The sequence below is a fragment of the Marmota monax genome, unplaced genomic scaffold (genome assembly GCF_021218885.2).
Source record: "Marmota monax isolate L192 unplaced genomic scaffold, Marmota_monax_Labrador192_F-V1.1 WCK01_AAM20220418_F8-fsc00170, whole genome shotgun sequence".
Classification (NCBI taxonomy): domain Eukaryota; kingdom Metazoa; phylum Chordata; class Mammalia; order Rodentia; family Sciuridae; genus Marmota; species Marmota monax.
Window position 1 is genome coordinate 1,919,854 of NW_026692395.1, and position 27,669 is coordinate 1,947,522.

At 49.3% G+C, this 27,669-nt stretch overlaps 2 protein-coding genes across 3 annotated transcripts; one reads left to right on the plus strand and one right to left on the minus strand.

Moving 5' to 3' along the window:
- The first annotated feature begins 1,093 nt into the window (after positions 1-1,093).
- On the plus strand, positions 1,094-11,337 carry Ccdc22 (coiled-coil domain containing 22). The gene is made up of 17 exons (XM_046442549.2): positions 1,094-1,308; positions 2,364-2,541; positions 5,518-5,650; positions 6,376-6,482; positions 6,622-6,688; positions 6,778-6,956; positions 7,385-7,579; positions 8,092-8,154; positions 8,250-8,369; positions 8,778-8,897; positions 8,980-9,096; positions 9,196-9,297; positions 9,379-9,486; positions 10,052-10,147; positions 10,370-10,429; positions 10,510-10,584; positions 10,963-11,337. The coding sequence occupies exons 1-17, from the start codon at positions 1,259-1,261 to the stop codon at positions 11,074-11,076; spliced, it is 1,884 nt and encodes a 627-aa protein (XP_046298505.1). The 5' UTR covers positions 1,094-1,258; the 3' UTR covers positions 11,077-11,337.
- Positions 11,256-25,892, minus strand: Foxp3 (forkhead box P3). 2 transcript variants are annotated; one of them, XM_046442551.1, is made up of 12 exons: positions 25,657-25,892; positions 18,574-18,808; positions 17,956-18,060; positions 17,727-17,865; positions 17,212-17,299; positions 17,035-17,139; positions 16,132-16,219; positions 15,858-15,938; positions 13,455-13,605; positions 13,032-13,108; positions 12,478-12,579; positions 11,256-12,299 (listed from the first exon to the last, which is right to left on the minus strand). In XM_046442551.1, the coding sequence occupies exons 2-12, from the start codon at positions 18,784-18,786 to the stop codon at positions 12,150-12,152; spliced, it is 1,299 nt and encodes a 432-aa protein (XP_046298507.1). In that variant the 5' UTR covers positions 18,787-18,808; positions 25,657-25,892; the 3' UTR covers positions 11,256-12,149. The 2 variants fall into 2 exon arrangements, with proteins under 2 accessions (XP_046298507.1, XP_046298506.1); XM_046442550.1 differs by lacking the exon at positions 17,956-18,060 and having other exon boundaries at positions 25,657-25,764.
- Positions 25,893-27,669: the final 1,777 nt, after the last annotated feature.

The window sequence follows — 27,669 nt, forward strand, 5'->3', positions numbered from 1 at the left end:
GATTCTGAAGTGTATATCAATGTATAAAGGACCTAGAAATACCAAAATCCCTTGAAAATCAAGTTGGGAAGACTTGCCATATCTAATATGAAGGCTTGGTATAAAGGCACACTAATTAAGAAAAATATAGTTAGGACACTGAGCCATATATACATCCATGAGGTTTATGACAAATCTGGCTAGAAGAGACAAGATGGGCTTTTTTTTTTCCTCTTTGAGAAGGACTCTCACTATGTTATTCAGGTTGTCCTCAAAGTCATGGTCCTTCTGCCTGTTTCTGGAGTAGCTGGGATTACAGGTGTGCCTCACAACACCCTGCTCAGGATCAACTTGTTAATAAATAGTGGTTACATAGATATTTGCTGTGTCATTATTCTTTGGAGAGTACAAAAGTGTGTGTGTGTGTGTGTGTGTGTGTGTGTGTGTATATATATATATATATATATATATATAATAGTAAAATGAAGCATGTATTGAATCCATGAATAATTATACTAACAACTTAGTTAAACTGTAACTTTAGTAGTGCTCTTTTATGTGTCAGGCATATAGTACAACATGCTTTACAAAAAGTAATTGTGTTTTAATCCCAGGAAGTAAGTACTATCAGTAGTTCCATTTTGGGCTGGGGATGTGGCTCAAGTGGTAGCGCGCTCGCCTGGCATGCGTGCGGCCCGGGTTAGATCCTCAGCACCACATACAAACAAAGATGTTGTGTCCGCTGAAAACTAACTAAATAAATAAATATTAAAAAAAAAATAGTTCCATTTTTCAGATGGGGAAAGCAAGACGCAGGGAATCAGTTAAAACCCCTGCCCTTTTGCCTAACATTCCCGAGGCCCTGGGTACAATCCCAGCCCGGCAAAAAATATAGATAAATAAATAAACGAACAAAATAAACAAATAAATAAACCCCTGCCCTTCACTTATACTCTTTTATAGCCTAGAAGATGAATGCTGACTTAAATGAAGCTCCCGTCCCCGCTCCCAATACAGTTCGTTTTTCCCATTTAAAGAGACCATGGGACCGCTAGTAAAACTACAATTCCCAGCAGCCATTGCGCTATCAAGGTTTGCGCGCGCGCGCATTCGCATCCCGCACACGACGCGCTCGCTCACGGAACTACACTTCCGAATTTTCCCCGCTTGTCCCGTGACGCTCATTGCACCCTGAGCGCTAAGCGGGGGTTCAACAACTGCGCCCCACTTTCTCAGATTCAGTGCTGGACCCAGCCCCCGACTCCGACTCGGCTCCACCATGGAGGAGGCAGACCGAATCCTCATCCATTCCTTGCGCCAGGCTGGCACGTAAGTACGCAGCCTCCCTCGCCCACAAATGACCACATCCGGGACTCCAAAACCCAGGACCCCCATTACCCGGGAACCTTAAAACCCGGCACTATATTTAGGGTTCCAACTTCCAGGGATCTAAGACCCCACGCACACATCCCAACCATAGGGTCTTCCCAAGCCCCTTTACCTCAACATTTGGTAAACCCAGACTCTGGGACCCAGACGCCCGGAGACCTAAAAGCCTTGGAATTTCAAGATCCGTGACACGGAAATGTATGGATCTTGATATCAATACTCTGGGAACTTGATACCTTCAGACTCTGAGACACCTGCACCTTGAGAACCAGGGAACTTAAAATCCCCGGACTCTAGCACTGGAGTAACTCAAAAACCCTAGAACTGCATAATGTGGAGCCTTCCAAGTTTAGTTTCCCAAACACCTTGGGCTTTTAAAAGCCCAGGACATCAGCACATCTGGTGACATCAGCACTTGGTCACTTCTGACACACCAAGACTCTTCCATTTGAGGGTCCTAAAAGACTCAGGATGCGGACATAGGGTGCCTGATTTTTGTTTTGTTTGAAACTAGAGGTCTTAATATACGGGGATCTTGACACCTAGGGACCTGACATTTGAAACTCCTGAAAACCCCAGACTTTGCAACATGAAGTCTTCTCTAAATCCTAGTAGCTCAGTATCTAGGAGTTTCTGACATGTAGAGAATGTAATTCTGGGGACCCAGAAATACAGAAAATATGCCACGTGGGCCCTTTCACCTTCACAGACCCCCAAAATTTGGGGCTTTGAAGCCTAGAGAAAATCTGAGATTTTTCTAAACTGAGATCTGTCTTATCTACCATTCTCCTACAACAAGGACTGGAGAATGAAGCTAGTTCTTTTTATCCAAATGGAAGTCACAGTCACCAATACTTAGGATTTGTTTGAACTTTTGAACTTGGGCATCCTTTCCAACCCGGGTCTATTCTAGAGCTTTTAGAAGGCTGCATGGCCCATCCTGATCACTGTATCCTGATTACTGCCTCCATAGATCCTGTCTCTTTCTTCTCCAGGGCGGTCCCTCCAGATGTGCAGACCCTACGAGCCTTCACCACTGAGCTGGTGGTAGAGGCTGTGGTTCGCTGCCTGCGAGTGATTAACCCTGCTGTGGGCTCTAGCCTCAGCCCCCTGCTGCCTCTGGCCATGTCTGCCCGGTTCCGCCTGGCCATGAGCCTGGCTCAGGCCTGCATGGTGAGTGCCCTCCCCCCATTATACACATCTTCTTCCTTCCTCCTTCACAAAGTAACCATGCTCCTTTGAAACTCTTGACTTTCCTCTCTGCCATCTCTCTTTGTGGCTTAGCATTCATTAGTGGTTAAGGTTGCTGCTTAGTGACCAAACCGGTGAGTAGTTCAGACCTTGGCTGTACCACTTGCTAACAGTGTGACTCTAACCCTTCTAGGCTTTAGTTTTCTTATCTGTGAAGTGGAGATTATAAAAGTAAAGTTGTTATGAATATTAAATAAGTTTATCCTATTTACACCTGGGCTGCCCCTACCTTCCATGCTTCAAGCTTAGCATCAATATATTTTCCTCCCTATAGTATCCATTTATCAGTTCCAGGAAAGGCCCTGCTTAAGTAACATGCTGTTTCTTAAACTATTCACTGTGTTCCCTTGTTGGTCCATCCTGAATCCCATGGTCATTTGGTAGGACGCTGTGATTGGCTGCTCCTTCACGATCCCATTGATTTGTGAGAAGGATGGTTACCCAAAGAAAGATATACTGGTTAACTCAAACAATCTCTCTTACATTCCCCCTGTGGCAACCTCATGCATCCTGCCTCTCATAGCAATTCTAAAAATGTCTTTCTGATAGATCAAGTAAGGCACCTTTCCAATGATGCCCTCCCTCCTCCCCCATTCAGAGCTGTGTCCAGTTACTATATTCTGGAGGGCTGAGTAATGCTGTTTCTTGTGGCTCCCTGGCTCTGTGACTTGGGGCCAGTCTCTTTAACTTGTTTGGTCCTAATTTTCTACATCTGCAGAATGGGTGTGAGAATTGTACCTACCATGTAGAATTGCTATGAGGATTAAAAATAAGGGGCTAGGGCTGGGCACAGTGGTGCACATCTATAATCCCAGCTATTAGCAGGCTGAGGCAGGAGGATCCAAGTTTGAGGCTAGTTTCAGCAATTGAGCAAGACCTTCAAGCAATTGAGCAAGACCTTGTTTTACAATTAAAAGAATATATAGAAAGGAATGCTCAGTCATAGTACCCCTGGGTTCAATCCCATGTAGCACCAAAAAGTGGGGAGGCCTAAGTATGTAGCTCAGTTTTAGAGTGTGCTTGGCATGCACGAGGCCCTGGGTTCAATCCCCAGCACAAAAAAAGTAAAATTGAATTAATGAAATGAATAAATGGATATATAAGCTTTGTGTCAGTGGCATTAATGGATAGGTCTGATGGGGAATGCTTGCATTTCAGCAACCTGTGGCAACATGGTGATCGTAAAGACTTCCAATATACCTAGTAAGTATATGGTGGCAGAGGGACAGTAGAATAGCTTCAGTGAAAACTTCCATTTAGACAAAAGGGACAGGGTGGTCAGAGATGTTGCATTTGGACCATGCTTGTGCACTTTCTGTCTTTTTCTCATCTCTTCACTCTCAAGTTTACTTACTGTCAGGAGTTCTCAGAATCTTCTATCTGGTGCTCTTGATGGCCTCATAAGGCAGACAGTCTGTCCTCTGGCCTAGGGCTATGTCCTGGAGGATGGTACTCTTAAGGTGGAAAATTATGTCTTCCGTGGTGCATGGAGTATGCACAGCAGGAAGTGCCAAGTAGGTGTCAGACCTTTGCAATTCTCTGTTCTTCTCTTTTTTCAGGGCTGACTGCCACTGGATTCATGTTGACTTACTTTGGCTCACACTAACTTTAGTGTGGGGCAAAGAATAGCTTTTTTGGTGGTCATAAAGGTACATGGGATTGTCCAGCCTTGGTTTGTCAGTGGCAGGCAGAAAGGCTCTTACTCATTATTGCTGCATTCTTATTTCTTCCTCTGCATGTGCCCTTCTCCTTGTACCCCTTTCTGTGCCTCATCCACTTCCATATTTTGGCATCTGCTACCACACATATCCTACTCCTGGAACAAGTTTCCATATCAGTCAGAACTATTTGATTGCAGATGTCAACAACAACAATAACAACAACAAACCACAAAGGAGTAAAGTAGCTTAAGAGCTAGTGGTTTTCACACTTTTTTTGGACTATGACCCTTCAAAATAAAAAGAAGTTACACAGTGACCCAGAACTCACATACATATATAATAAGGATGCATTTAGAGTGTACTCTGTACCAGGCACTGTGGTGACTCATTTCATTCTTATGACAATCTTCTGGGGTAGGTATTTTTGGTATCTCTCTTTTTTTTTTTTTTCAGATGGAGAAAGTGCAGCACAGAGAGGTTAAGTGATAGGCCTGAGGTCACAAAGTTATAAGAGGCAGTACTTGGGTTTGAATCCTGGAAGTTGGCTTTCAGGATCCACGAAGCTCTAGAGCAACAGCATCTCTGGCAGAACAAGTTTTTCTTTCTCTCTAGGCCTGTTTCCCAGTCCCACCTAGAACTCTCAGGAGTCCTTTCATTCTGCTCTATTATGCTGCTGGTCTGTTTTTGCCTGTTTATATCATTTTATGTTTTGCAGTGCTGGGGTTGGAACCTATCGCCTCATCTATATTGGGCAGATGTTCTCCAGCTGAGCCACATCTCCAGCCCTGCCTGCTTATATTTAGGCACTCTTTATATAATAGGTAGATTCACTACTGCCAATGATAGGGGGCTCCAAATACTTTTTTCCCAACTCATCATAACTCTTGATTTTGCTAATTATATTTTCTGGAAATTGTTTATTTGTTTTCATATAGGCAGAAATCCCATCTTCTCTTTTATGGCCTCTGGATTTTGACTCATAGTTAGCAAGGTCAGAGCTTTAATCTCCTTTCTCCCTCTCTATAGCATTGATTGTAATTACTCTGGGGTTCCCTGGGGGCCCTGGAGGCCTTGGGGAGCCAAGAGGAGGTGGAGAGGGTAGTGGCTGGTGAGAGAGTGTGAGCAGGTATGACCTAGGCCAGGGCTCCCAGGGCAAGAGGATCCTACCTACCTGGCTGATAGGGGCCAACCTCCCCAGCCAGGCAGTGTCCCCTGATTAACACCTGATAACCCCCAGGACCTGGGCTATCCCTTGGAGCTTGGCTATCAGAACTTCCTCTACCCCAGTGAGCCTGACCTCAGGGACCTGCTTCTCTTCTTGGCTGAGCGTCTGCCCACCGATGCCTCTGAGGATGCAGACCAGCCTGCAGGTACAGGGTCTAGGGGATGGGGGTGGGGGAGTGGAGTGTGTACTTGGGATGAGAGGGGCTGTAAGAGATGGCAAAACTGTTGCCTGCCAAGTGTGTGTGTGTGTGTGTGTGTGTGTGTGTGTTTGGGAGAGCTAGGCAGGAGAACTGGGGCTAGAGGGGATGTAAGCATAGCAGGTCTTCTGAGACTGGGGGCTGGGTGACCCAGGTGATGAGTGTGTACTTGGAGGGCCTCCCCAACTCACCTCCTGCACCTTCCTCAGTGTGATGCTCCAGGCATGCTGCAGCCTCAGGGCCTTTGTATCCCTGTATCATTCTTCCCCCATACCTCATGGTTTATGCCAGGTCTACGTTCTGTTTCAGCATCACCTCAGGGAGGCCTTTCTCTCACTGTTTTGTGGAACATTCCAGCCTCCTCTCAGCAGACCTCCTCTCTGGCTTGCCATCTTGATCTAGATCATTCTTATGATTCTCGTCATGAACTTTCTCCTCTACTAGCTTGTGGGTTCCATGAAGATGGGAACCTTTTCCACTTTATTCCCTGAGGTGACCCTAGTGTCCAAAACAGTGATTAGTACCTAGTTTGTGCTCAGTCAGTGTTTGATGAATGTGAGACTGATCTGCATTTCTGGCTGAGGAATCAGGAGCCATGGCTGATTTCCCAGAGTATTTACTTTTGGATTTGTGGCATCGTCATCTGTTGAACACTTCTTCCCCAACCCCCATAGGTGACTCAGCTATTCTCCTCCGGGCCATTGGGAGCCAAATCCGGGACCAGCTGGCCCTGCCCTGGGTCCCACCTCTCCTTCGAACACCCAAGCTACAGAACCTCCAGGTGGGATCCCCGACTCCTGTCTGTGCTTGTCCCCACCTTACCTTTCTTATCCCCATCTGGTTGCCCAGGTTGTTGGCCCCTTCACCAGTGACCCCTGTCCCACTTTGTCCTAGAGACTCTGACTCTGCTCTCCCTCCAGGGCTCAGCCCTCCAGCATCCTTTCCATGCCAGCACGCTGGTCATGCCTGAGTTGAGTTCCAGAGGAGGTAAGGCTAAGGCTTTGGGGAAGGTTGGGGAGCAGAGCAGAGGTACGTCTTTACGCAGGAGGGCCGGCTGACTCTATTCCTGTCTCCAGAGACACGGGAGTTCCAGACGAGTCCCCTTCTGCTGCCAGTCCCTGCACAGGTGCCCCGGCCTTCGGGGAGGGCGGCCTCACTCCTTGAACACCATGCCATCCAACTCTGTCAGCATATAGGCCGGGATCGCCCTGGTGACGAGGACTGGGTACGCCGGGCACCTCGCGTCCCACCCCAGGTATAGCCCAGTGCTTTTCAAATCAAATTTCCCTGGTTGTCTTGAAACTGTGTTCTTGTCTCTTTCTTGCCTTATCTCTCCTCTCTCTAACTCTGTCTCTCTCTAACTGTTTGCCTTGCTTCTTTGATTTTCTGTCTCTGTTCTGTCCCACATCCCTTTCTGTGGGTCTCTCTGATTAGGGGCTCCAGGCTTCTCTCTCTACCCACATCTTTTCCAGGGTGGGGAGCAAGTAGGTAGAGAGAAGTGTGGCTGTGGGGAAGAGGTCCCTCCCAGTCTTCAGGGAGCTCACAAGCCTGTGGAGGAAGGGACCTGACTTGGTGGAAAGGCTGGAAGAAGGGTGTGACTTATCAGGTGGTCTCTGGAGGAGGCAGGGCCTTGGGGTCCAGTAGGCTTCAACATCCTCCTGTTCCCTTGCCTGCTCTCTGCAGGAGGACACCCGAGCTCCACGGCAGCGGCTCCACAGACAGTTGGCTGAGCATCTGCGCCAGACCTGGAGCCCACTTGCAGCGCCCACACAAGCCCGAGACCTGGGGGAGCTGCTTCAGGGCTGGGGTGCTGGGGCCAGGACTGGCGCCCCCAAGGGATCCCGCTTCACACATTCAGAGAAGTTCACCTTTCATCTGGTGGGTGGGCCTGAGTGGATGTTGGGGTACTGATCTGGTGAGGGCTGCTTTATATATAAATGCAGCTTTTATTCACATAAGGTCCCATATACCCACAAGGTAGGCCCTTTCCCTCAGGGAAGGTGTTCAGCGGGCTTTCTTAGCTTCTTGGGACATCAGTGGAGAAAGAGCATACAGGTGGGAACCATGTAAGTGTAGAGGGGTGCTTTTGGTACAAACCCCATCTTTCCCCAGTCATTTTCCTCTGGATATATCTTCTCTCCTTGGATACTCACCCAGAGGGACCCTCGTCCTTCTCATGGGCATTTAGGGCTGCTACATCTGGACCAGGGAGGTTTCTCTGAGAGCAGACACTTTAGTTGCCCTTCCCCTTGTTTAGTCACATTCTGACAGTCGTTAGTAGTTGAACGGATGTCGGTACAGCACTAGGAGGAGCTTTGGGGTGTTGAGGCCAGGCCATAAGAGGCAGGGCCTTCCCTGATATCCAGGTTGTCCCTCCTCATGCCCCCTAGGAGCACCAGGCCCAGGCTGCCCCAGTATCAGATGTGCCAACTACCTCCAGTCAGCCTGAACAGGTGAGCAGAGCAGTCCGTGTGTTTGCGGGGGGTTCCTGATCCCTTTACTGTATGCTGGGTCTGGCATTTCCACCTGACTGGCCTGTGCCTCCCAGGACACACGGGCAACTCAAGAACAGGAGCTAGAGTCCCTTCGGGAGCAGCTGGAGGGCATGAACCGCAACATTGAAGAAGTGGAAGCCAACATGAAGACTCTAGGAATCAGCCTTGTGCAGGTGAGGGGCTGTGGCGAGGGCCATGGGCTGGGTCAGGCCAGAAGTAGGGCCTTGAGGGGACCTGGAGGTGGTTTCTTGAGGTCTGCAGATGTTAGAAGGGTTCATGGAGGATATTGGGAATCTCTGGGGCTCTTGAGTTGGTGGGAGCAAAAGGGGATGTGGGTTTGGGTGCTTCCTGGACCTATTGGGGTTAGAGGCACCTATGGGCATCAGTCAGGCCTTGTAGGTGGTGTTGAGGGTCTGTGAGCATTGGCGGGGCAAGATGGGTCTGTGTGGGCAAGGCTCCTGGGCATCAGTGTGGATCTGGAGGATCAGAGAGGCCTGTGGGGGCCTCAGGCTAGGCCAGGGTTTCTTGGGGTCACTGGGGACTGTGATGTGTGACTGGGGGTGGGGCTGATGTGGTGCCAGGTGGAGACAGAGTGTCGGCAGAGTAAGCTCAGCATGGCAGAGCGTGAGCAGGCCCTGCGCCTGAAGAGCCGGGCAGTGGAGCTTCTACCAGACGGGGCTGCCAATCTCGCCAAACTGCAGGTGGGCTGGGGCTGAGTCTGGGGTTGGGCTGGTGGGGCAGGGTTGGATAGGCCCAGCCTGTTTGACATGTCTCCACCCATAGCTTGTGGTGGAGAGCAGTGCGCAGCGGGTCATCCATTTGGCGGGTCAGTGGGAAAAGCACCGGGTTCCACTTCTTGCTGAGTACCGCCACCTTCGAAAGCTCCAGGATTGCAGGGAGGTAGGTGGTGGGGTCTGGGGCCATGGGGCAAGTCTGGTGCCCTTCTAGGAGGCTGCCTCTGAGCTCTGCTCACTGCCTCTGCCTGTGGGTCCCTGGTAGCTGGAATCTTCTCGACGGATGGCAGAAATCCAGGAACTGCACCAGAGTGTTCGGGCAGCTGCTGAAGAGGCCCGCAGGAAGGAGGAAGTCTATAAGCAGCTGGTAAGGCCCATGAAGGGGCCCTGGTAGCAAAGATGGGTGGGGTGTGGGTCCTTGGGAAATACCTGCTGTGTCCCTACCTAGGTGTCAGAACTGGAGACTTTACCGAGAGACGTGTCCCGGCTGGCCTATACCCAGCGCATCCTGGAGATTGTTGGCAATATCCGGAAGCAGAAGGAAGAGATCACTAAGGTGCATTGCAGTGGCCCTGGCGGGTGGGTCTCATATGTATGTGTGTGTGTGTGTGTATATATATATATGTGTGTGTGTGTATATATATATATATATATATATATATATATATATATATATATATAAAATATATACCAGAGATTGAACCCAGGGGTTCTTGCTTAACCACTAAATCACATCCCCAGCCCTTTTTATTTTTTTCATTTTGAGACAAGGTTTCACTAGGTTGCTTAGGACCTCGCTAACTTTCTAAGGCTGGCCTCAAATTTGTGATCCTCCTGTCTCAGCCTCCCAAGATGCTAGGATTACAGGCTTGTGCCACCATGCCTGGCTGGGTGGGTCATGTGGACAGACAGAAGTAGGGTGGCCACATGGGGACCTAATGGCTTCTGATAGGCAGAGCTGTCTAGCACACCCCAGCACAGAATAGTCCACTCCAACCTCCCTGATGTAGTGACACAGGCCCTGAATTGATGTGAGTGCATGCAAATGAATACCCTCGGCTGGCCAGCCACCCTGCCTAGACACCCTGCCCTGAGCTCATGGCCAACCTGGTATCTGCCAGATCCTGTCTGACACGAAGGAGCTTCAGAAGGAAATCAACTCCCTCTCTGGGAAGCTGGACCGGACGTTTGCAGTGACTGATGAGCTCGTATTCAAGGTGTGGGGCAGGCTGGGCCTGGCATGAGGTTTGGCGTGGGGTTTAACCTGCTGCCGGCCCATCTGCTCATGGGCCAGCTTGGCCCAGGCCCTCAGTGAGCCCTGTAGGCATAATAATGCTCAGAACTTGCTTCATGAAGGATGAAGGCAGCGGGGTGGTGGCATGGAGGTGGTGGGGGACAGTGGATAGCTAATTTTTTCAAGGTCCCCTCTGCCTGGTCAGGATGCCAAGAAAGATGATGCTGTTCGGAAGGCCTACAAGTATCTAGCTGCGCTGCATGAGGTGAGGAGAGCAGCATGCTTGGGGGGCTGGTTGGGGAGGGACTGACTTGGGTGCAAGCCTCGTATTCCTGCCATCCCCAGAACTGTAGCCAACTCATCCAGACCATCGAGGACACGGGCACTATCATGCGGGAGGTTAGAGACCTTGAGGAGCAGGTGAGAGGCCTGGATATGGGAGGGGAACTGAAACAGGTCAGGGGATAGCTCCTTGACTTATACAGAGAGAGGCTGTGGGACCAGACAGCCTATAGCTGGAGCTCAGCCTTGTCACTTGGTACCTAAGCCTGGAACAGACTGGTGGCCTTCTCTGAGCCTTAGCTTCTACCCTGCAGTCCTCAAACTTGCTTCCCAGGGCTGCTGGCAGAGGCTTTGGCTTAAGGATACTTTAGGTGGAGGGAATGACACGTGCAGAGGCCTGGCAGTGGGACAGGGGGTGGGAGGGGTTCAGGGCAGCTGCAGTGGAGGGGGTGGTGAGGAGGAGCTGTGGAAGAAAGGGGATCTATGTGCTGAGCAAGTGTGTTCACTTTCCTTTAGATTGAGACGGAGATGGGTAAGAAGACCCACAGCAACTTGGAGAAGATCTGTGAGGACTACCGAGCCCTTCGCCAGGAGAATGCTGGCCTCTTGAGCCGGGTGCGGGAGGCCTGAGGAGCTCCTGTGGAGGGCTCCCCAACCACAGACAGGGATGTGGGGTGCTGGAGGTGGTAGCCAAGTGCTGCTGCCCTAGCTACTCCCTCCATTTACCACCAGTTCCTCCCGCTGTGGTCTTAGTCTCAGACACTTGCTCACTTGACCCCAACTCTGATCTGGGGTGATCGTCCAGCATGTGGGAGCTTGGCTGCAGTTTATTGGGGAGGGCACTGGAGGTTGGGGGTCTTGGATCCCAAATAAAGGAGGGGCTCTTCTGCAGTCTAGGCTGAGGCATGGATCGGGCTTGGCCATGGGAGTGGGGTGGGTGGCAAGTGAGACATGGGGTACATTTTTGTCAGTTGTTGTGTGTCTTCATGGGACTTGGGAGATACTGGGGGGGGCTATGTGAGCACACATGTGAGATACGCAGGCAAATCCAACAGGCTGTGTGTGAGTGAGCACATGTGTTAGGTGCTGCATAAGCCTGTGTATGACCAGTTGTGTGTTTGTGTGACATTCTGGAACCTGCTATCCTGAGGGTACTGATGCTACTTCTGTGCGGGGCTCTGGGAACACCCTTGTGTGACCCTGAACTTGGGGGCCCAGAGACTGGCAGTGGGTATGTGCTTTCAGGTTGATGGAGCTGCACTCATGTGTGATGTGTAACTATGCAGCTTTGAGAGTGTTTGAATGTACTAAGGCGGGATTTGTGATTTAGGGTTTATATTGAATATAGGGGACAGGATAGTGACTGTGTCTGTGTGACTTTCCCCTACCCCTGAGGTGAGAGTGGCCGAGACAGGCTGTATGTATGGCTAGTTGTGGAGCCTCTGATTGGCTAGAGAACCTGACTGGGGGATTTGAATGGGAATGGGAGCTGGGCTGGTCCTGGGGCCCCTCCAAGCAGCCTTGGTGCAGAAGAAATGATCTGGGATGGCAGCCAGCTGGGGAGCAGGGGCCCTCACAGGCAAGACAGTAGACATCTCACTTTTTGGTCTCTGTGGGCATGTCCAGGTCCTGTCACCCCTGCCCTGGGCTACTCTGCCCCCCATTTTGGCTCCTGTCCATCCTTCCTCTTCTTGGTTTTGAGGTCAGGGGCTGTGGGTAGGGTAGGAGCACCTGCTGGGCCGCTGGCTCCTTTTCTTGCGGAACTCAAACTCATCCACGGTCCACACAGCCCCCTTCTCACTCTCCACCCGAACAAAGCACTTGTGCAGGCTCAGGTTGTGGCGGATGGCATTCTGTGGAAGGAGGATCAGCCAGAGATGGGGCAGGTCAGTGGCCTGAGGTCAGCATCCCCCGTCAGCACTGACCTGCTCCTTTCTCATATGCCTCTGAACCCAGCCCCCAGTTAGCTCGTTCCTACACTGTGTGGCACTGTGTCCATCCCAGCCACCACCACCTCCAAGAGGCACTCACCTTCCAGGTGGCAGGGTGGTTTCTGAAGAAGGCAAACATGCGTGTGAACCAGTGGTAGATCTCATTGAGTGTCCGCTGCTTCTCGGGAGCTTCCAGGATGGCCTGGAAGTTGGGATAGAGTAGGGTAAGGGGATCATTCCCCCAAAGTTGGGCCTGAGAGGGGCAGTGGCCTGCCCTGGGCCTTATGGTCTGGGGGTGGGATTGTGGGGCAGGGGAGGGGAGGGAGAGAGATCGTACAGGGTGAAGGATCAGGGCAGGATTAGACATGGGGTGAAGCATGGGATCAATGGCATGGACATCTGGAGAGGGGTGGGTTTTGGGTTCATAGTTTGGCTTACACTGGCCCGACTGGCAGTTTAGGTTTGGGTTCAGGGACAGGATTGGGGTACAGCCAGTAGGAGGGATCACATTGGAGGCATGGCTGGGGCTCCTCCGGGCTGGGGTTTCTTACTGGAGAAGCATGAACTCTGAAGTTGTTCAGAGGAAGGTGGGAGTTTGGTAGGCAGGTTCCCCCATCATCTTCCTCCCCTCTGGGCTTGAGCTGCCCTGCTTACCCAGCGGATGAGGGTGGCATAGGTGAAAGGGGGCCGCATGTTGTGGAACTTGAAGTAGTCCATGTTGTGGAAGAACTCTGGCAGAGGGTGGGGACAGATCAGGCCCTGTCCAAGACCTCCTCCCTCTTTGTCCCACCCTCCTCCACATATGCCTGAAATCCCATCATCAACCCAAGGGGAAGGACCGTGGTCATACATTGGTACCACTTGCTGAGTATTTGATATATATTGTCCCTTGCTCTTTGGTCATTTGTGACCATGATGGGGGACTTTCAGGCCATAAAAATCCTGAGAGGAAGCTTTTACAAGCATGTGCATTTTCAAAAGCTGGGTGGTGGTGATGTGGAGTTCCTTTGCACCCCTGCCTGGCACCAGGTGGGATTAGGAGTGTAGGTCAGTGGGTAGGGCACAGACCACTCTTACCTGGGAATGTGCTGTTTCCATGGCTGCCCCAGAGGTGCCTCCGCACTGCAAACAGGCTGTCAGATGCCTCCCGAGGGCTGGGCCAGGCTGGAACGACATTTCCTTGGGTGCTAGTGGCTACCATGCAGCAGGAGCCCTTGTCAGATGATGCCTGGGGGAGGCAAGAGGGGCTGGTGACGCAGAGGTTTAAATTTTCCACTCTTTTTTTTGGCACTGGAGATTGAACTCAGGGGTGCTTAAACACTGAGCCACATCCTAGCCCCCCCCCCTTTTTTGTATTTTATTTACAGACAGGGTTTCACTGAGTTGCTTAAGGCCTCACTGAGTTGCTTAAAGCCTCACAAAGTTGCTGAGGCTGGCTTTGAACTTGCAATCCTCCTGCCTCAGCCTCCTGAGCCCCTGAGATTAAAGGCATGCACCACCACACCCGGCTCCACTCTTATATTTAAATCAGTGTTTTTATTTTTTCTTTTAAGAGATAGGGTGTGGCTATGCTGCTAAGGGTGACCTTGAATTCCTGGATTTAAGTGGTCCTCTTAACATCCCGAGTAGATGAGACTATAGGCATATGTCACCATGCCTGGCTAAATCAGTGTTTAAGGGCATCCTCTTAATTCTAGTCTGACATGGAATCCCATGGAACAGCATGAGCCATACTGGTGTGCGCATGGTGTGTAGTCACAGATGCTGGGATCATGAGGTGGTGCTGATAGGGCTTCTCTAGTGCCCAACTATGACTTTGGGAGAGTTAACTAAACCTTTCCGGCCTCAATTGTCCTCATCTGTGGATTGGGGATGATAGTGGTAGTTACTTTACAGTGGAATCCTGAGGCTTGAATAAACACTAACAAAGTGCTCCGAAACAGTGCCTGGCACTCAGGACTGGTTTTGTGAGTGTGACCTGTGCTGCAGTCACACAGGACCCCACACCTTTTTTTTTTTTTTTTGTACCAGGGATTGAACCCAGGGGCAGTTAACCATTGAGCCACATTCTCAACACTTTATTTTGTTTATTTAGAGACAGAGTTTCACTAAATTGCATAGTTTCACTAAATCACTGAGGCTGCCTTTGAACTCTTGATCCCCCTGCCTAGCATCCCAAGTGCTGGGATTATAGGCGTGCACCACCACACTTGAATGCACTGAGGTTGCCATCTTGAAATTTGAACATGGGTCCTGCATTTTCATTTTTGCACTGGGCCCTCCAAGTTATGTAGTCAGTGCTTTAGGGATCACATGGTCTAACTTCATTAAGTATGGGGTGCTTAACCACTGAGCTGTTAGAGTCTGTAAACAAGTCAAAATAACACCTGGCATTTAGCCAGGGGAATGTTAGAGTTCGTAAACAAGTCTGGATGGTGCCTGGCAAAATGCCAGAGGGAGTGGTTTGAGAAGTAACAAAAGTGAGCCATTAAGTGTAGAGATTCCTTATTGGTTGACTGATGTATCTAGTTTATGCTAATTAGATAAGCTCTGTGGAATGTATAAATACTGCTCCTGTCCTGCAATAAACGGCTCCTACTCCTGCTGTATCAAGTACACAAGTTATTCGTCACCCCCCGGCTAGTTTGCTGCATCCAGACAGACTGCGGCACTGAGCTACATCCCTATCTTTTTTTTTTTTTTTTTACCAGGGATTGAACTCCAGGGCATTTAACCAATGAGCCACATCCCACCCCTTTATTGTATTTTATTTAGAGACAGGGTATCATTGAGTTGCTTAACACCTTGCTAAGTTGCTGAGGCTGGCTTTGAGGTCATGATCCTCCTGCCTCAGCCTCCTGAGCCGCTGAGATTACAGGCGTGTGCCACTGCACCTGCCCAGCTTCCTTATCCCTTTTTATCTTTCATTTTGAAACAGTTTTGCTAAATTGCTGAGGCTGGCCTTGAACTTGTGATCCTCCTGCCTCAAGCTTCTGACTAGCTGTGATTACAGGCATGCCACACAACCTGGCCCTATTGCTTTAAAAAATATTTTTGTTGTGCTGGGGATTGGATTCATGGATACTCTATATCCCCAGCCCTTTTTATTTTGATACAAGGTCTTCTTACTAAATTACCCAGGCTGACCTTAAACTTGTGATCTTCCTGCCTCAACCTCCTCGGCATAATTTAATTTTTTTGCAGTGCTGCGGATGGAACCCAGGGCCTCCTGAATGCTAGGCAGGTGCTTTACCACTGAGCCTCAGCCCCACCCCCAGCCCCTGTTATTGCTTTGGAAATTCAGAATCAGGATGGGTAAGGTCAAAGGGTTTGCAAGTGGAAGAGGACTGATTCTCATGTGTGGCACATATGCAGGTACTCATAGACTCCAGAGGCTGTGTGTGAGGACAGGTTCCCATGCACCCTTCAGTTGTCCCCCAGCTCTCTAGTTCTGCTGCCTTCAGGTCTGGGGTAGCTTACCGTAGCTGGAGCCTTGGTCAGTGCCATTTTCCCGGCCAGGTGGGCCTGCATAGCGCCCAGTTTCTCCTTCTCCAACACCAGCTGTGGGGATGGGCACAAAAAATGGGGCTTCCATCTGGCCTTTCTCCACCATACCTTTCCGGCTGTGTTCCTCCCTGGAGTCCCCTCCCTCCTTTCCCTTACACAACACTCATCCTGGATTATCCTGGTTCCTGGCACAGTATGGTCATGAGGCTCACCCACCCACCACCCACCTTCCTCTTGAAGGCATTACCTGCTGCTCCAAAGACTGCACCACCTCTCTCTGGAGGAGACACTGTGCCCTTCCCTTCTCATCCAAGAGGTGGTCTGCCTGGCAGTGCCTGGGTAGGGGAAAGATTTCATGCAGGTGACCATGGTGCACCTGGCCTCCTAGCTCAATGTTTCAGTTGGGGATGGCCACTCCCTCTGGGAGGTCTTTCCTTAGAGCTTCAGCTGCCATCCCCTCCCTCAAGCCCTCTGTCACATCTGCCCTTCCTTCAACACATGCCCTTTGGCACCTACTATGTGCCAGGCCTGATCTTGCCCCTTGAGCCTGGCCAGAGTGTTAGAGATGTTGTTGAAAATGGGGGTGAGTGCCAGGTAAGACCAGGAATGGCATTCCAGGTGGAGGGCACAGCCTTTGCAAAGGCTTGACTGTGAAGAAAGCAGGACGTACTGGTTGCTATTAGCTGGGTATATTACAGAAGTAGAGGAGGGTGTGTGTGTGTGTGTGTGTGTGTTGAGACAGGCCCAAGGGAAGGCAGCAACAGCCATCTATAGGACCTGGGACTTTGGGGATCAATAATGTGATGTGTTGGATTCTGGAGTCTGGCTGCCTGAGTTCACATCCAAGCACTGTCACGAGGGAAATGGGTAATCCTGATCAAGACACACCCTCTTTGACCTCAGTTCCCTTGTCTGTAAGACGGAGGTAAATATCAGTATGCATCTTTTTTATCATGCCCCGTTATACATATGAAGGAACTGAGGCCCAGAGAAGTTAATGGCTTGTTCAAGTTTGTACAGCTGTTGAGCATCAAAGGCTGGATTTGAATCCACACTCTCAGCTTTTACCTGTTTCATCTTACTTTTATTGAGAGGAAGCCTGAGTGGAGATCTGCATCTTAGACCTATACCCACTAACCAGGTCACTCACTTGAGGAAATCTTCTGGCTCCTTGAAGACCTTCTCACATCCAGGCCACTTGCAGACACCATTTGCCAGTAGTGGGTAGGAACTCTGGGGTGCAGCTAAAAGGGTGCTGAGGGGACAAGAGGGTGTCAGGGGAGGGGAACAATAAGGTGAAGGATCCTCCCCTGCCCTGTACACTCACCTGTCCTTCCTGGGTGTGCCAGGGCTTGGGAAGGTGCAGAGCAGTGCTGGCTCCCTGGACACCCACTCCAGGTTGGCCACATTGATCCCTGTGGGTAGGAACAGGGCACATACTTGTTATGGGTAGGGACAGGGCACCTCTGGGGCTGGGGGCCAGGCTCTGCAGCTTGGCCCACAAGGCCTCACACCCTCCTGTGCTTCAAAGACCCTGACTCCCAAAGGACTCTGCCGTCCCCACAGTTCAGGGCTTCTGGCATAATAGCTCAAAGACAGCCATCAGCAGGTGCTGACATTTTGACTAACTTTGCAAAGATCTGTGGTTCCGTGATGTTGACATTCTGCATCTTGGAGGTTCTTAATGTGACATTTTTTGGAGATTAGAGTTTCTATGTGACTAAGACCTGAGCCCTCAGACCCCCACAGGGCCTTGATTCAGAACAGTCAGTATTGCACATGTTCAAGGATTCGGGGACTCTCAGCTTCTCTAAAGTTATGGGGTACAGGCTAAGGTATTACCAGGTGGCAGGCCGGGCCGGGCCTTGAGAGAGAAGACCCCGGTGGTGGTGGTGGGTGGTGGAAGGCTGATCATGGCTGGGCTTTCCAGTGGGCGCACTTGTAGCACAGGGGTCCGGGCATGGGCATCCACTGTGGAGAGCTGGGGGACACATATGGGGCCATGGCTCAGGATTTCCTCCCCAAAATTCTCCCACTGGCTCCCTCTTCCCAGTCTATTTAGGGTCCGTACCTGGTGCATAAAATGTGGCCTGTCCTGGAGAAGTGCCTGCAAGTGGGGCGAGGGGCCCAACCTTGCCCCGGAGGGTGCCACCATGACTAGGGGCACTGTGGGCAGCTGGAGGGAGAAGGCAGGCGTGTGAGGTACCACCCTCATCCTTGCTAATTCATATGCTCCTCTCCGTAGTCCCCCACCGTAGGTACCACGATTGTCTCCACACTTGGAAACTGAGGCTCATGGAGACTAAGTGATTTTTTTTTTCAGATCATATAGCTAATAAGTGGCAGAGCTGGCCTCAACCCTATTATCTCACCTCCTTGGGCCCCAGCTATCTCCTGTTGTCACATGGGGATAAGGACACATAGTTGTGCCCATGGATCATTACAGAGTCTCCTCCTCTCCTGAAACAGGGATTGGGAGGTTGGGGAGAGCCTCAAATCTCTGAGGCCTGGCAGGTGGGGACTTTCTTGACTCTGCAATATCTGCATAAGTCACAGACTTGCCTGGGACCCAGAAACCACTTCCTGTGCCCCAGCCTGCACCCCTCCTGCTCAGTGCCACAGTAAAGGTCGGCACCTGTAGGCCCAGGTACCCCACCCTGCCTGCCCCATCCTGGGCCCTGGGCCTCACCTGCAGCTGCGATGTTGGCAGGGGGTTCAAGGAGGAGGAGGAAGAGGCATGGATCCCACTTCGGAGTTCCCGACCCTGGAAGGTTCCTCCTGGGATCCTGGTCCCCAGGATGTCTGAGGTCTTGGGTGCAGCCCTCCAGCTGGGCGAGGCTCCAGGGGATGGGCCAAGGGCCAAGGAAGGGGCAGAGGGCTTGGCTGGCCTGGGGTTGGGCATTGGGTCCTTGTCCAAGGGCAGTCTGCAGGGACATAGTGGGAAGGAGTCACACGTGTGCTAGATTTGGTGTGAGATCCTCTGAACCACATGGACACCCCTACTGGTCAGAACAGGTATTGGCTGGGGATATGTCATAAAGGGACCCACAACCGCACCCCAGCTCTAGTCATGCGTGTGCGTGCACACACACACACACGCATACATATGGTTATCAGGAATAGGCATGTGTGCCCACATACCCCATATGCACAGGTCCATCGGCCAGCTTGCCTGCACATGCCTGTACCACCCTGCTGTGGGAGTTTCCCCCACAAGGGCAACGGGTAGTTGGTTTGTGAGACATTAGCTAGGGTAGGTCTCAGCCCATCCTCCTACCACTCGAGTCTTCAAATCTCACCCCTGGTAACCCCTGCACCCTGCATAAGGCACAGTCTTTGCTGTTTCTGCTGGAACTGGTCACAGATTATAATTGGCATTGATTTACTCCAGTGATGGGTATGGACTTAAAGATTCATCTGGCTACTCTGTGGGGGACTAGTTTGGAGGCTACTGCAACAGTCAAGGCAGGTGATCATGTTGGCACTGACTGGGATGGTGACAGGGGAGATGGTTAGAAGTGGCTGGATTCTGAGACTATTTTCAAGGTGGAGTCAGGAGAAGTTGCTGGCAGCTTGGACATAGTGGGTGAGAGAGGGAGGGTCAAGGTGATTTCTGGGTTTTAGCCTGAGAAGCTAAACAAACAGCTGACATTATCAGGGACATGTGACAAACAGGGTCGGGGATGATAATCAAGTGTGGATGGATATGAAGAGTCTGGCATTGAACGCATGGATGGACGTGCCAGATGGGCAGCTGGGTATAGGAGTGTGGTGCTCTGGGACAGGATAGAGTCTGTTTCTGAGCTCTTGTCCTGCATGGAGGTGGCATGGCAGATGCCAGAGAGAACCAGGGACATGCTTTCTTGAGCTAGAGCCTGTGTGAACTCCTCAACCCAGCCCCCATTAGTAGTCATCCCAATTCCTACTCCCCAAAGGCTACCTCCAGGCCCTGGCTCATACTATTTGCCACTCTTATTCTTTCCCTATCTAAGCCACAAAATGCTTGCTTTTCTACTTGAAAGCCTTCTGTAGTGACTCCAGGTCCCCCTACTGACCCCTAGCATTAACACTCCCCAAAGTTCATGGCCTCAGTTTCTCAGAATCCCATAATCCCAGTCAGCAAGGAAGCCAGAACTAGTAGGGACTGCCTGGTCCAACCCCCATTTTACTGAAAGGGACACCCAAGTACAGAGTTCCATGGTCCCATGGTGACTTGAGAACTCCATTTCTTTCTCCAAGAAGCATGTGTGCCTGTGTGCACATTTTCACAAGCCCCCTGTACTGTGCCTGCATGTGAGAGACTCCCTGTCCTGCTACACAGCACTGGGTTGGGCACACAGCTGCTGAGAAGAGTCTAGGAGATTTCTGGGAGGGGCAGTTGTCCTTCCTTTCTTTGCTGTCACCTCACGGGGGCTGTCAGAACTGTAGCGCTGAGGGAGATGGGCGTGAGAGTCTGGGTATTAAACCCCTAGTCTCTCCAGGGTTTGAATATTAGTATGAGAATCAGAAGTCCAGGTCTGTGGAGGCTCAGACCAAGAGTCTGGGAAAAAGGTGGAGAGATGAGGAGGTGAGTGAATGAGTGAGTGAACCAATGAAGGCAGGGATTAAGTGATGCTTCCAGAAGCCAAGGAGGAGCAAAGATTGCCAACAACCCACCAGAAGCTGAGGGAGGCCTGGAGCATATTCTCTCATAGCCTTCATAAGGAACTAACCCTGCCGACGCCTTCATCTTGGATCTCTAGCTTCCAGAACTATGAGACAATAAATTTCTGTTGCTTAAGCCACACTGTCTGTGATACTTTGTTACAGCAGCCTGAACAAACGAATACTGATTTTGGTGAGTGACCGGATATTTTCCACCACTGTGGCCTGGCCCACATGGCTGGCCCACATGGCTGGCCCATTGGCACTTCTGAAGCTACCTGGACACTTGGCCAGAGCTTATAGGAAATCTCCTCCCCCACTGCATCTCGAGTGGTCTGACTCAGGAAAGTCTAAATACATTCTCAGAAAGGGGACCTGGATATGGTCTGTCTGGTGGCGGGGTACTTGGAGGGCCGGGCTGGCCAGCCGGCTTCCTGCACTGTCTGTTTGGGCGTCCCTTTCTGACTAGTTTTCTCAGAAGCTGCATGGAGGATGTTTCTGGAACACAGATTATGTTTTCCTATCGGGGTCTGCATCTGGGCCCTATTCTTACAGCCCCCAACTTCCCCAGATTTTTCTGCCATTGACGTCATGGCGGCCGGATGCGCTGGGCTTCATCCGCACCAAGGAGGAAGAGAAGGGGGCAGGACTTCACCCCACGGGTTTCGTTCCGAGAACTGGCTGGCCCATCCTGCAGCCGACCCAGGTGGGGTGATGTGGGTGCTGGCGGATGTGGTGGGTGACGTCCATCTGGCCACCATGACAAGCCCTGGGTTCTAGAGACCTGGCCTTTCTTGGGCTGCAGTGAGGTCCCAGGTTGGAAGCTCTGGGAGTGCTAGGGTGGCCCCTCAAATACTGGGATTCCTGGGGTCTTTCATAGAGTACACACAAGTACATCTCCAAATTGTAGGACATCATTTTTTAGATTCAAAGAGGCCCAGGATAGAAAAACCACAAACTCTATGGGTCCACAGATCCATTGGTATATAAACCAATGTTCCTGTCATGCAAACCAACTGGAATTGCCTGAAGGACAGGAAGCATACTATTTCAGAGGGCCTCTCACCCACTAGGCCTAGAATATCAGCAAGTGTACCCTCAGCTTCCCTCCTGAGGTCCATGAAGGCAGAGGTCAGAGTAGCCATCTTCCTCTCCTGAGCCTGGGGCCATCTCACCACTGACTGGCTCTAATGCTTCTCAAGTTCAGTATAAATTAGTATAGGAATAGAAGCTATTTTCCAAAGTAATTCCGTATGAAACACTTAGCAAAATGTCAATGATTGGTAAATAGACACTTCCGTGGCCTCAGTCTCCCTGTTCATTTTGGGTCAATGTCTCAAAACTCAGAGCTCTCTGGTAGAGATAGGGATGGAAGGATGAGGAGGATGAAGCTATCTAGTCTCTGGCTTGGGCCTCATGAAGGGAGCCCAGCACCAGGTTCTCTGGAGGAACCCCAGGATAGAAGCTCCCGGAATCAGTGCCAGTTCTATGGACACCCAAACTGACTGATGTTCTTCCATCATCACCATCCTTTAGCCTCCTGACATGGGGCCCATGACCCCTCGCAGCCCTGCTCTTCTTAGGCTAGGCCCTGTGTTATGATCATGGATTGTTGTGCTTAAGTCAAGATCCAAACTGTGAGAAGGCGGAAAAGGGAAAGGCAACCTAGGTCCCACTCTCTCCACCTCATGGTGCAGAAAGGTAAACTGAGGCCCATAGTAGGGGATAGAAACAGAGTCAGGGTCCCACTGAGAGACCTGATTTCTGATCTTGTATCTCCTCTCTGCTATTGTGTCTCCATGAGGCTTAGAAAGGGGCTCTTCTGCCTGTATTTTGGCCTCAGTTTACCCTTCTACACGTAAACTGTAGGTGTGCGGCAGAAGGGGGCCTGAGACCTTCTCCTGTGTCTGGTTGAGTTGTTAGGTGTCTACAGGGATTTGAGTTGACAACTGCCCCTCTATCCAGGAGACTGGCTGAGAAACAGAGGTATATGAAGACAAAGAGACAGAGAAAGACAGACAGATACAAATGCAGAAAGAAACAGACAGACATGAGGGAACAGAGACACAGAGTACAGATACAGGGAGATATGAAGAGAGACGTGAGAGAGAACAGAGATGTTCACACAGAGAGACACTGAGAGTCACAGAGAAAAAGTGATGGAGAACGGCAGGGGTGTGGGGGGAGAGAAAAGAAAGAAAGAGGGAAGAGAGAATTGCCCCAAATAAGAACAGTTACTGGCCTCTGGTTGGAGGACTGATGCTGCCTGAAATAAGAAAGGATAAGGAAGAACAAGGTGCTAGGGATGCCCATGGCTATGGCTGGGTATTGAATCATATTGCAAAGCAATGTACAGCTAAACAGTGTGGCCCTGGTACAAGGACAGATACAGAGAAACAGATCATAGGAGAAAGATTGGACAAAGACCTGTGCATAGAGGGAATAGAGGAGGGTGGAGGATACATTAACAAATATTTCTGAGAGGGGCTGGGGATGTGGCTCAAGCGGTAGTGCGCTCGCCTGGCATGCGCAGGGCACTGGGTTGGATCCTCAGCACCACATAAAAATAAAATAAAGATGTTGTGTCCACCGAAAACTAAAAAATAAATAGTAAATATATTTCTGAGACAATTGGGGGAAAAGAGCTATTGAATAAATAATCATTCCGTGTTCCCACTGACCCTTTACTGTTGAGTTTGAAATGTCACCATCACCATATACACTAGAATAAATTCCAGATCCATTACAGAGATACATTTTAATGTCTAATATTGATCTTGGGTTTATTGTGTGTCAGGCCTTGTACTAAGCACTTACCATGATTAATAGATTTAATCTTGACAAAGACCCTTTGAGGTAAGTACTATTATGTTCATCATAGCACATATGAGGAAATGGAGGTATAGAGTAGTTAAGTATCTGGCTGAAAATCACACCGATGGCTTGAGGTGAGATTGGGTTTGTCCCAGACAGTCTGGCTCCTGTACCCACACTCTTAACCTCTATAGTAAATGGAAAAAATGAAGGCATAAAGGAGACTAGAAGCCAACACAGGGTGAACATTTATCTCATTTTCAAGTGGGAAAGAACTTTCTAAGCACAAAACCAGAGACAGAAACCACACAAGTGAAGACTAACCTATTTCACTATTTAAAAACATCATGAGTATCACAGAAAACCCATAAACAAATAGAAAATGCAAATGATGAATTGGGGGAAAATATGTGCTGCATACATATGATTGATAGTTAATATCCTTTCCAAAAATAAAGAGCTATGGCAAATCAATAAGAAAAATGATGAATACCCTATTAGGACTAAGGACATTATAGACAACCCCCAAAGTACAAGTGAATGATAAACAGTAAAAATAATCAACAAATGTAAATTTCAACAACATGGCAATGTTTTTTTCCTTACCTGTTAAGTTGGGAAATTATTTTTTTGAGGGAGGAGATACTGGGGATTGAATCAGGGGCCCTTTCCTACTGAGTCATATCCCCCGTCCTTTTTATATTATTTATTTATTAATTAAAAAAATAACTCAACATCCATGGAGTTTTTTGTTTTGTTTTGTTTCAGTTGTAGTTGGACACAATGCCTTTATGTTGTCAAACCCAGTGCCTCATATAAGCACTCTACCACTGAGCCACTACCCCAGGCCCCTTTATTTTTTATTTTGAGACAGGGCCTCACTAAGTTGATGAGGTTGGCCTCAAACTTTCGATTTTCCCGCCTCAGCCTCCCAAGCTGCTGATATTACAGGCATGTGCCATTGCGCCCAGTGGGAAATGATTTAAAAAATGATAATACCCACCCAGGATTAGCTTGAGTAGAGGAAGCATGAAATAGGACAAACTTTTGGAAGAACAATTTGCAGAGAGGGTCAGAAACCTTAAAAACGCACATCTCTTTTCCATGGAAACTCCATTTTCAGGAGTCCAAGGAACCAGTTACGGTGGTTTATGAAGAAAAATTAGAAATGTCCTCAGTGTCCAACAATTGGCATTTGGTCAAATCAGAATTCATGCTGATGTGAGGACAGTCATGACAGCCACGAACGATCATGTGTTCAAACATTTATTTTTAGCAGACTGCAAAAGTGCTATTACTTGAATAAAGCAGGAACAAAAACAATATATTGCATGCTGATAATGTGGTTAAAATGCTAATAGCTAATACTTAGTGCTTACTATGTACCAAGCATTGTGCTAAGCCTGAAGAAATGAACTTGTCACAGTCCTGAACAGCCTGCCTTCCTGGACACAGCATCTGGTCACATGCATGCACACTATTCAGTAAACCATGGTTTATGACAGCATGAAGTGCCCCCCAGCAGGGTCTCCTCTCATGTGATGTAAACACACATTCAAGTCAAATTCTCATCCTTTCCTGACAACTCAAAATCCTCCTGCTGCTGGGGCAAACAGAACTGATGCGCATTCTTGTAAAATGTAAATGTCCTCAGCGACATTACTCGACCCACTATTAATAAACACCAGCTGTATCCAAATCTCTGTGCTAGATGCCGGGTGGAAAGGCAGGTGAGGAAAGGTGAGACAAGAGAGCCGCTGGTAGGAAAGAGATAGAGGAAAGGCAATGATGTAGTGTTGCCAAGATGGAGGAGATGGAGACGGGGAGGCGGTCAAAGCCTAGAGCCTGAGTTCAAGGGAGACAGAGAGATGTCATGTCGAAAGAGAGAGGTAGAGAAACAGAAAAAGGAAGACAGGGTGAACAAAGAGACAAGAGGGATGGGAGGCATCAAGACGGAAGAGATGAAGAGAGATGCAGCTGCGATTTCCAGTTTCATTTGGACAGCATTTCAAGTTGTTCAAAACCCTGAAATCCATAGACTGGCAGTTGACATATTTAAAAAATCCTACCCATCTGTGTATCAATTGATCCATTTATTTATCTTTGTCCCTGCCCAAGCACCGATTAAGTACTTCACCTACCTAGTATTTATTATGACTATTATATTATTTTTAAAAAGATCTTACCTGAGTGGGCTCATGGTGGCTGAGTGCATCTGACTGTACTGGAAGGCCGCTGACCCCCCAAGTGCCTACCTACCTGCCATCTCCTCCATGAGGGCACCCATTTGGTGGGGTAGAGCAGGGACACTCACCTTGGTGAAGTGGACTGACAGAGAAGGATCAGCCTGGCTTGTGGGAAACTGTCACATATCAAAAACAACTTTGCTTTTATACCGAGAAGAAAAACCACGGCGTGGAAGCCACAGACCTCTCTTCTAATAATCCAATTTCGATGAGTGTATATGCTGATAATCACGGGGGGTGGGTTCTCATAGTTCTCCTCTCTCTCTCTCTCCTCTCTCTCTCTCTCTCTCTGCTCTGCTTCTTCTCTTCTTGATTATGAGACTTAAACGGAAATTTTGAAATTTTGGGTTTTTTCTTTGCCCTTTACGAGTCATCTGAATATATGATTTCTTCCCCTCACCACAGAGGTGAGAGGTATCAATGAGATAACAGGGCTCATGAGAAAACACAGTTTTTTAAGCAAAGGTGTATAGAGTCAGAAAAAAAATAAAGGAAAAGAACTCAAATCACAGAGGCATCCCGAGGCACCAGAGACACCATTCTGTGTGTGACAGTATATCTGAGGCTGTTTGGGTTAAGAGGGAATGTGAAGTCCTGTGTGCGGACAGAAAACATTAGGGAAAGAGATAAAACAGAACCCTGTTTCCAGAGGCTTCACCTTGCTTCAGGACTCATTTTCCTCTTAGGTATAACTAATACGGTTACCATTATTTGTGCTGTCCAGAGACAGGGAGCTTTGAAAACCCCTGCAGCCGTCTTTCCCCCAGAGAGTGAGGGGGATGTCAGGTATTTCATGAAAAAAAAGTGGGAAGTCCATCCCTACCTCCCCACCCATTCACAGAATTGAGGAGTCTGAGAATCACTAACTCCCTGAACTCACAAGGAATCACTGAGTTAGGGAAGGCAGAAAAGTCTCACTTCATTATGTCCCAGAGCTTTAGAGGTCTGATCCAGTGGCCACTCTACTGGGAAGGTCCCCAGTGGCCCCTAGTAGAATGAATCAAATCTCACAATGAAACCCAGAGGCTCCTTGGGACACTGGGACTCTCCTGTCATGAACACCATAGCTGATGCTTCTGATGTGCTCAGACTCTGTGATTTTATACTTGCAAAAGCCCCAGTTTCCAAGGATTTAGATTTCCAAATATCACCTATCATCCTGGTGGCTGACATTTATCCTGAATTTCCACACGCCATACTCGGCACTGAATATTTCCCATAATCAGTTGTGTCCGATCCTCACCAGAGCCCTCTGTGGTCCATCTTATTATCATTACTGTATCGCTGTTATACAGATGGAGAAAATGAAGGCATAGAGTAGCAGACCAATTTGCTGAATATCAGAGAGCTGTTTCCTTAGTGCTAGATTTTGAAACTCCCAGTTTCTGTGATCCCAGTAGTCTCAGGTTTTAAATTCTAGGATGCCAGGAAAGGGAAGTTCTGGGATTTGGAGATTCTTCTGGGGGCTTGATGCTTGTGAGGTTTCTAGATTGTCCAAGATTCAGTGGCCGCGTCTCCTCATCTCAGTGCGTATTCCCTTCTTCCAACCACTGGTCAACATGGGAGATCATCCTCCAGAGGTTTCTCTTGACTGGCCATGGCTAAGACTTCCAGCCCCACCATGCATTTCCAGTGCCCTGTGTGGTCTGGGGTTCTAGTCATCCAACATCCACTCCGACTTTTCTGCAAGACTGGTTTCAGACCTGGGGAAGAGAAATTGAAAACAGCTTCTAATTCATATGATACAAATCTAGTGACCAAGACCCACCCCTTTACCCTTTTGCCCCTTTGCACTTTCATCCCCTTTCCTCCCTTCACCTTCTCATCTCTCAAAAAAAAAGGGAGGGTCTCTTTTCTTAACTCGACTCACCTTTCTGGAAAAGCCCATATTTGACCTGATGGCCTGTCTTTGTGAAGACAAGGGGAAAAAAAAGAGTGAATAGAAAAAAAAAAAGACTTAAAAAACACACCCAACAACAACAATTAAAATAAAAACCCCAACCCTCCCTATCATTAGTTCAAAACAAAACTTTCACTGGTTGGGGCTTTAGAGTTGGTGGGACATGTTTATGACACAAAGA

Bases quoted from the DNA above. Each gene is read 5' to 3' on its own strand.
- Ccdc22 (XM_046442549.2), top strand. From the start codon at position 1,259: ATGGAGGAGGCAGACCGAATCCTCATCCATTCCTTGCGCCAGGCTGGC. The intron at 2,542-5,517 runs GTGAGTGCCCTC...GATAACCCCCAG, and splicing joins GCCTGGCTCAGGCCTGCATG to GACCTGGGCTATCCCTTGGA. The intron at 9,097-9,195 runs GTAGGTGGTGGG...GGTCCCTGGTAG, and splicing joins AGCTCCAGGATTGCAGGGAG to CTGGAATCTTCTCGACGGAT.
- Foxp3 (XM_046442551.1), bottom strand. From the start codon at position 18,786: ATGCCCAACCCCAGGCCAGCCAAGCCCTCTGCCCCTTCCTTGGCCCTT. The intron at 17,300-17,726 runs GTAATACCTTAG...TCCTACCCACAG, and splicing joins CCGGCCCGGCCTGCCACCTG to GGATCAATGTGGCCAACCTG. The intron at 13,606-15,857 runs GTAAGCTACCCC...TGCCTCCCCCAG, and splicing joins TGACCAAGGCTCCAGCTACG to GCATCATCTGACAAGGGCTC.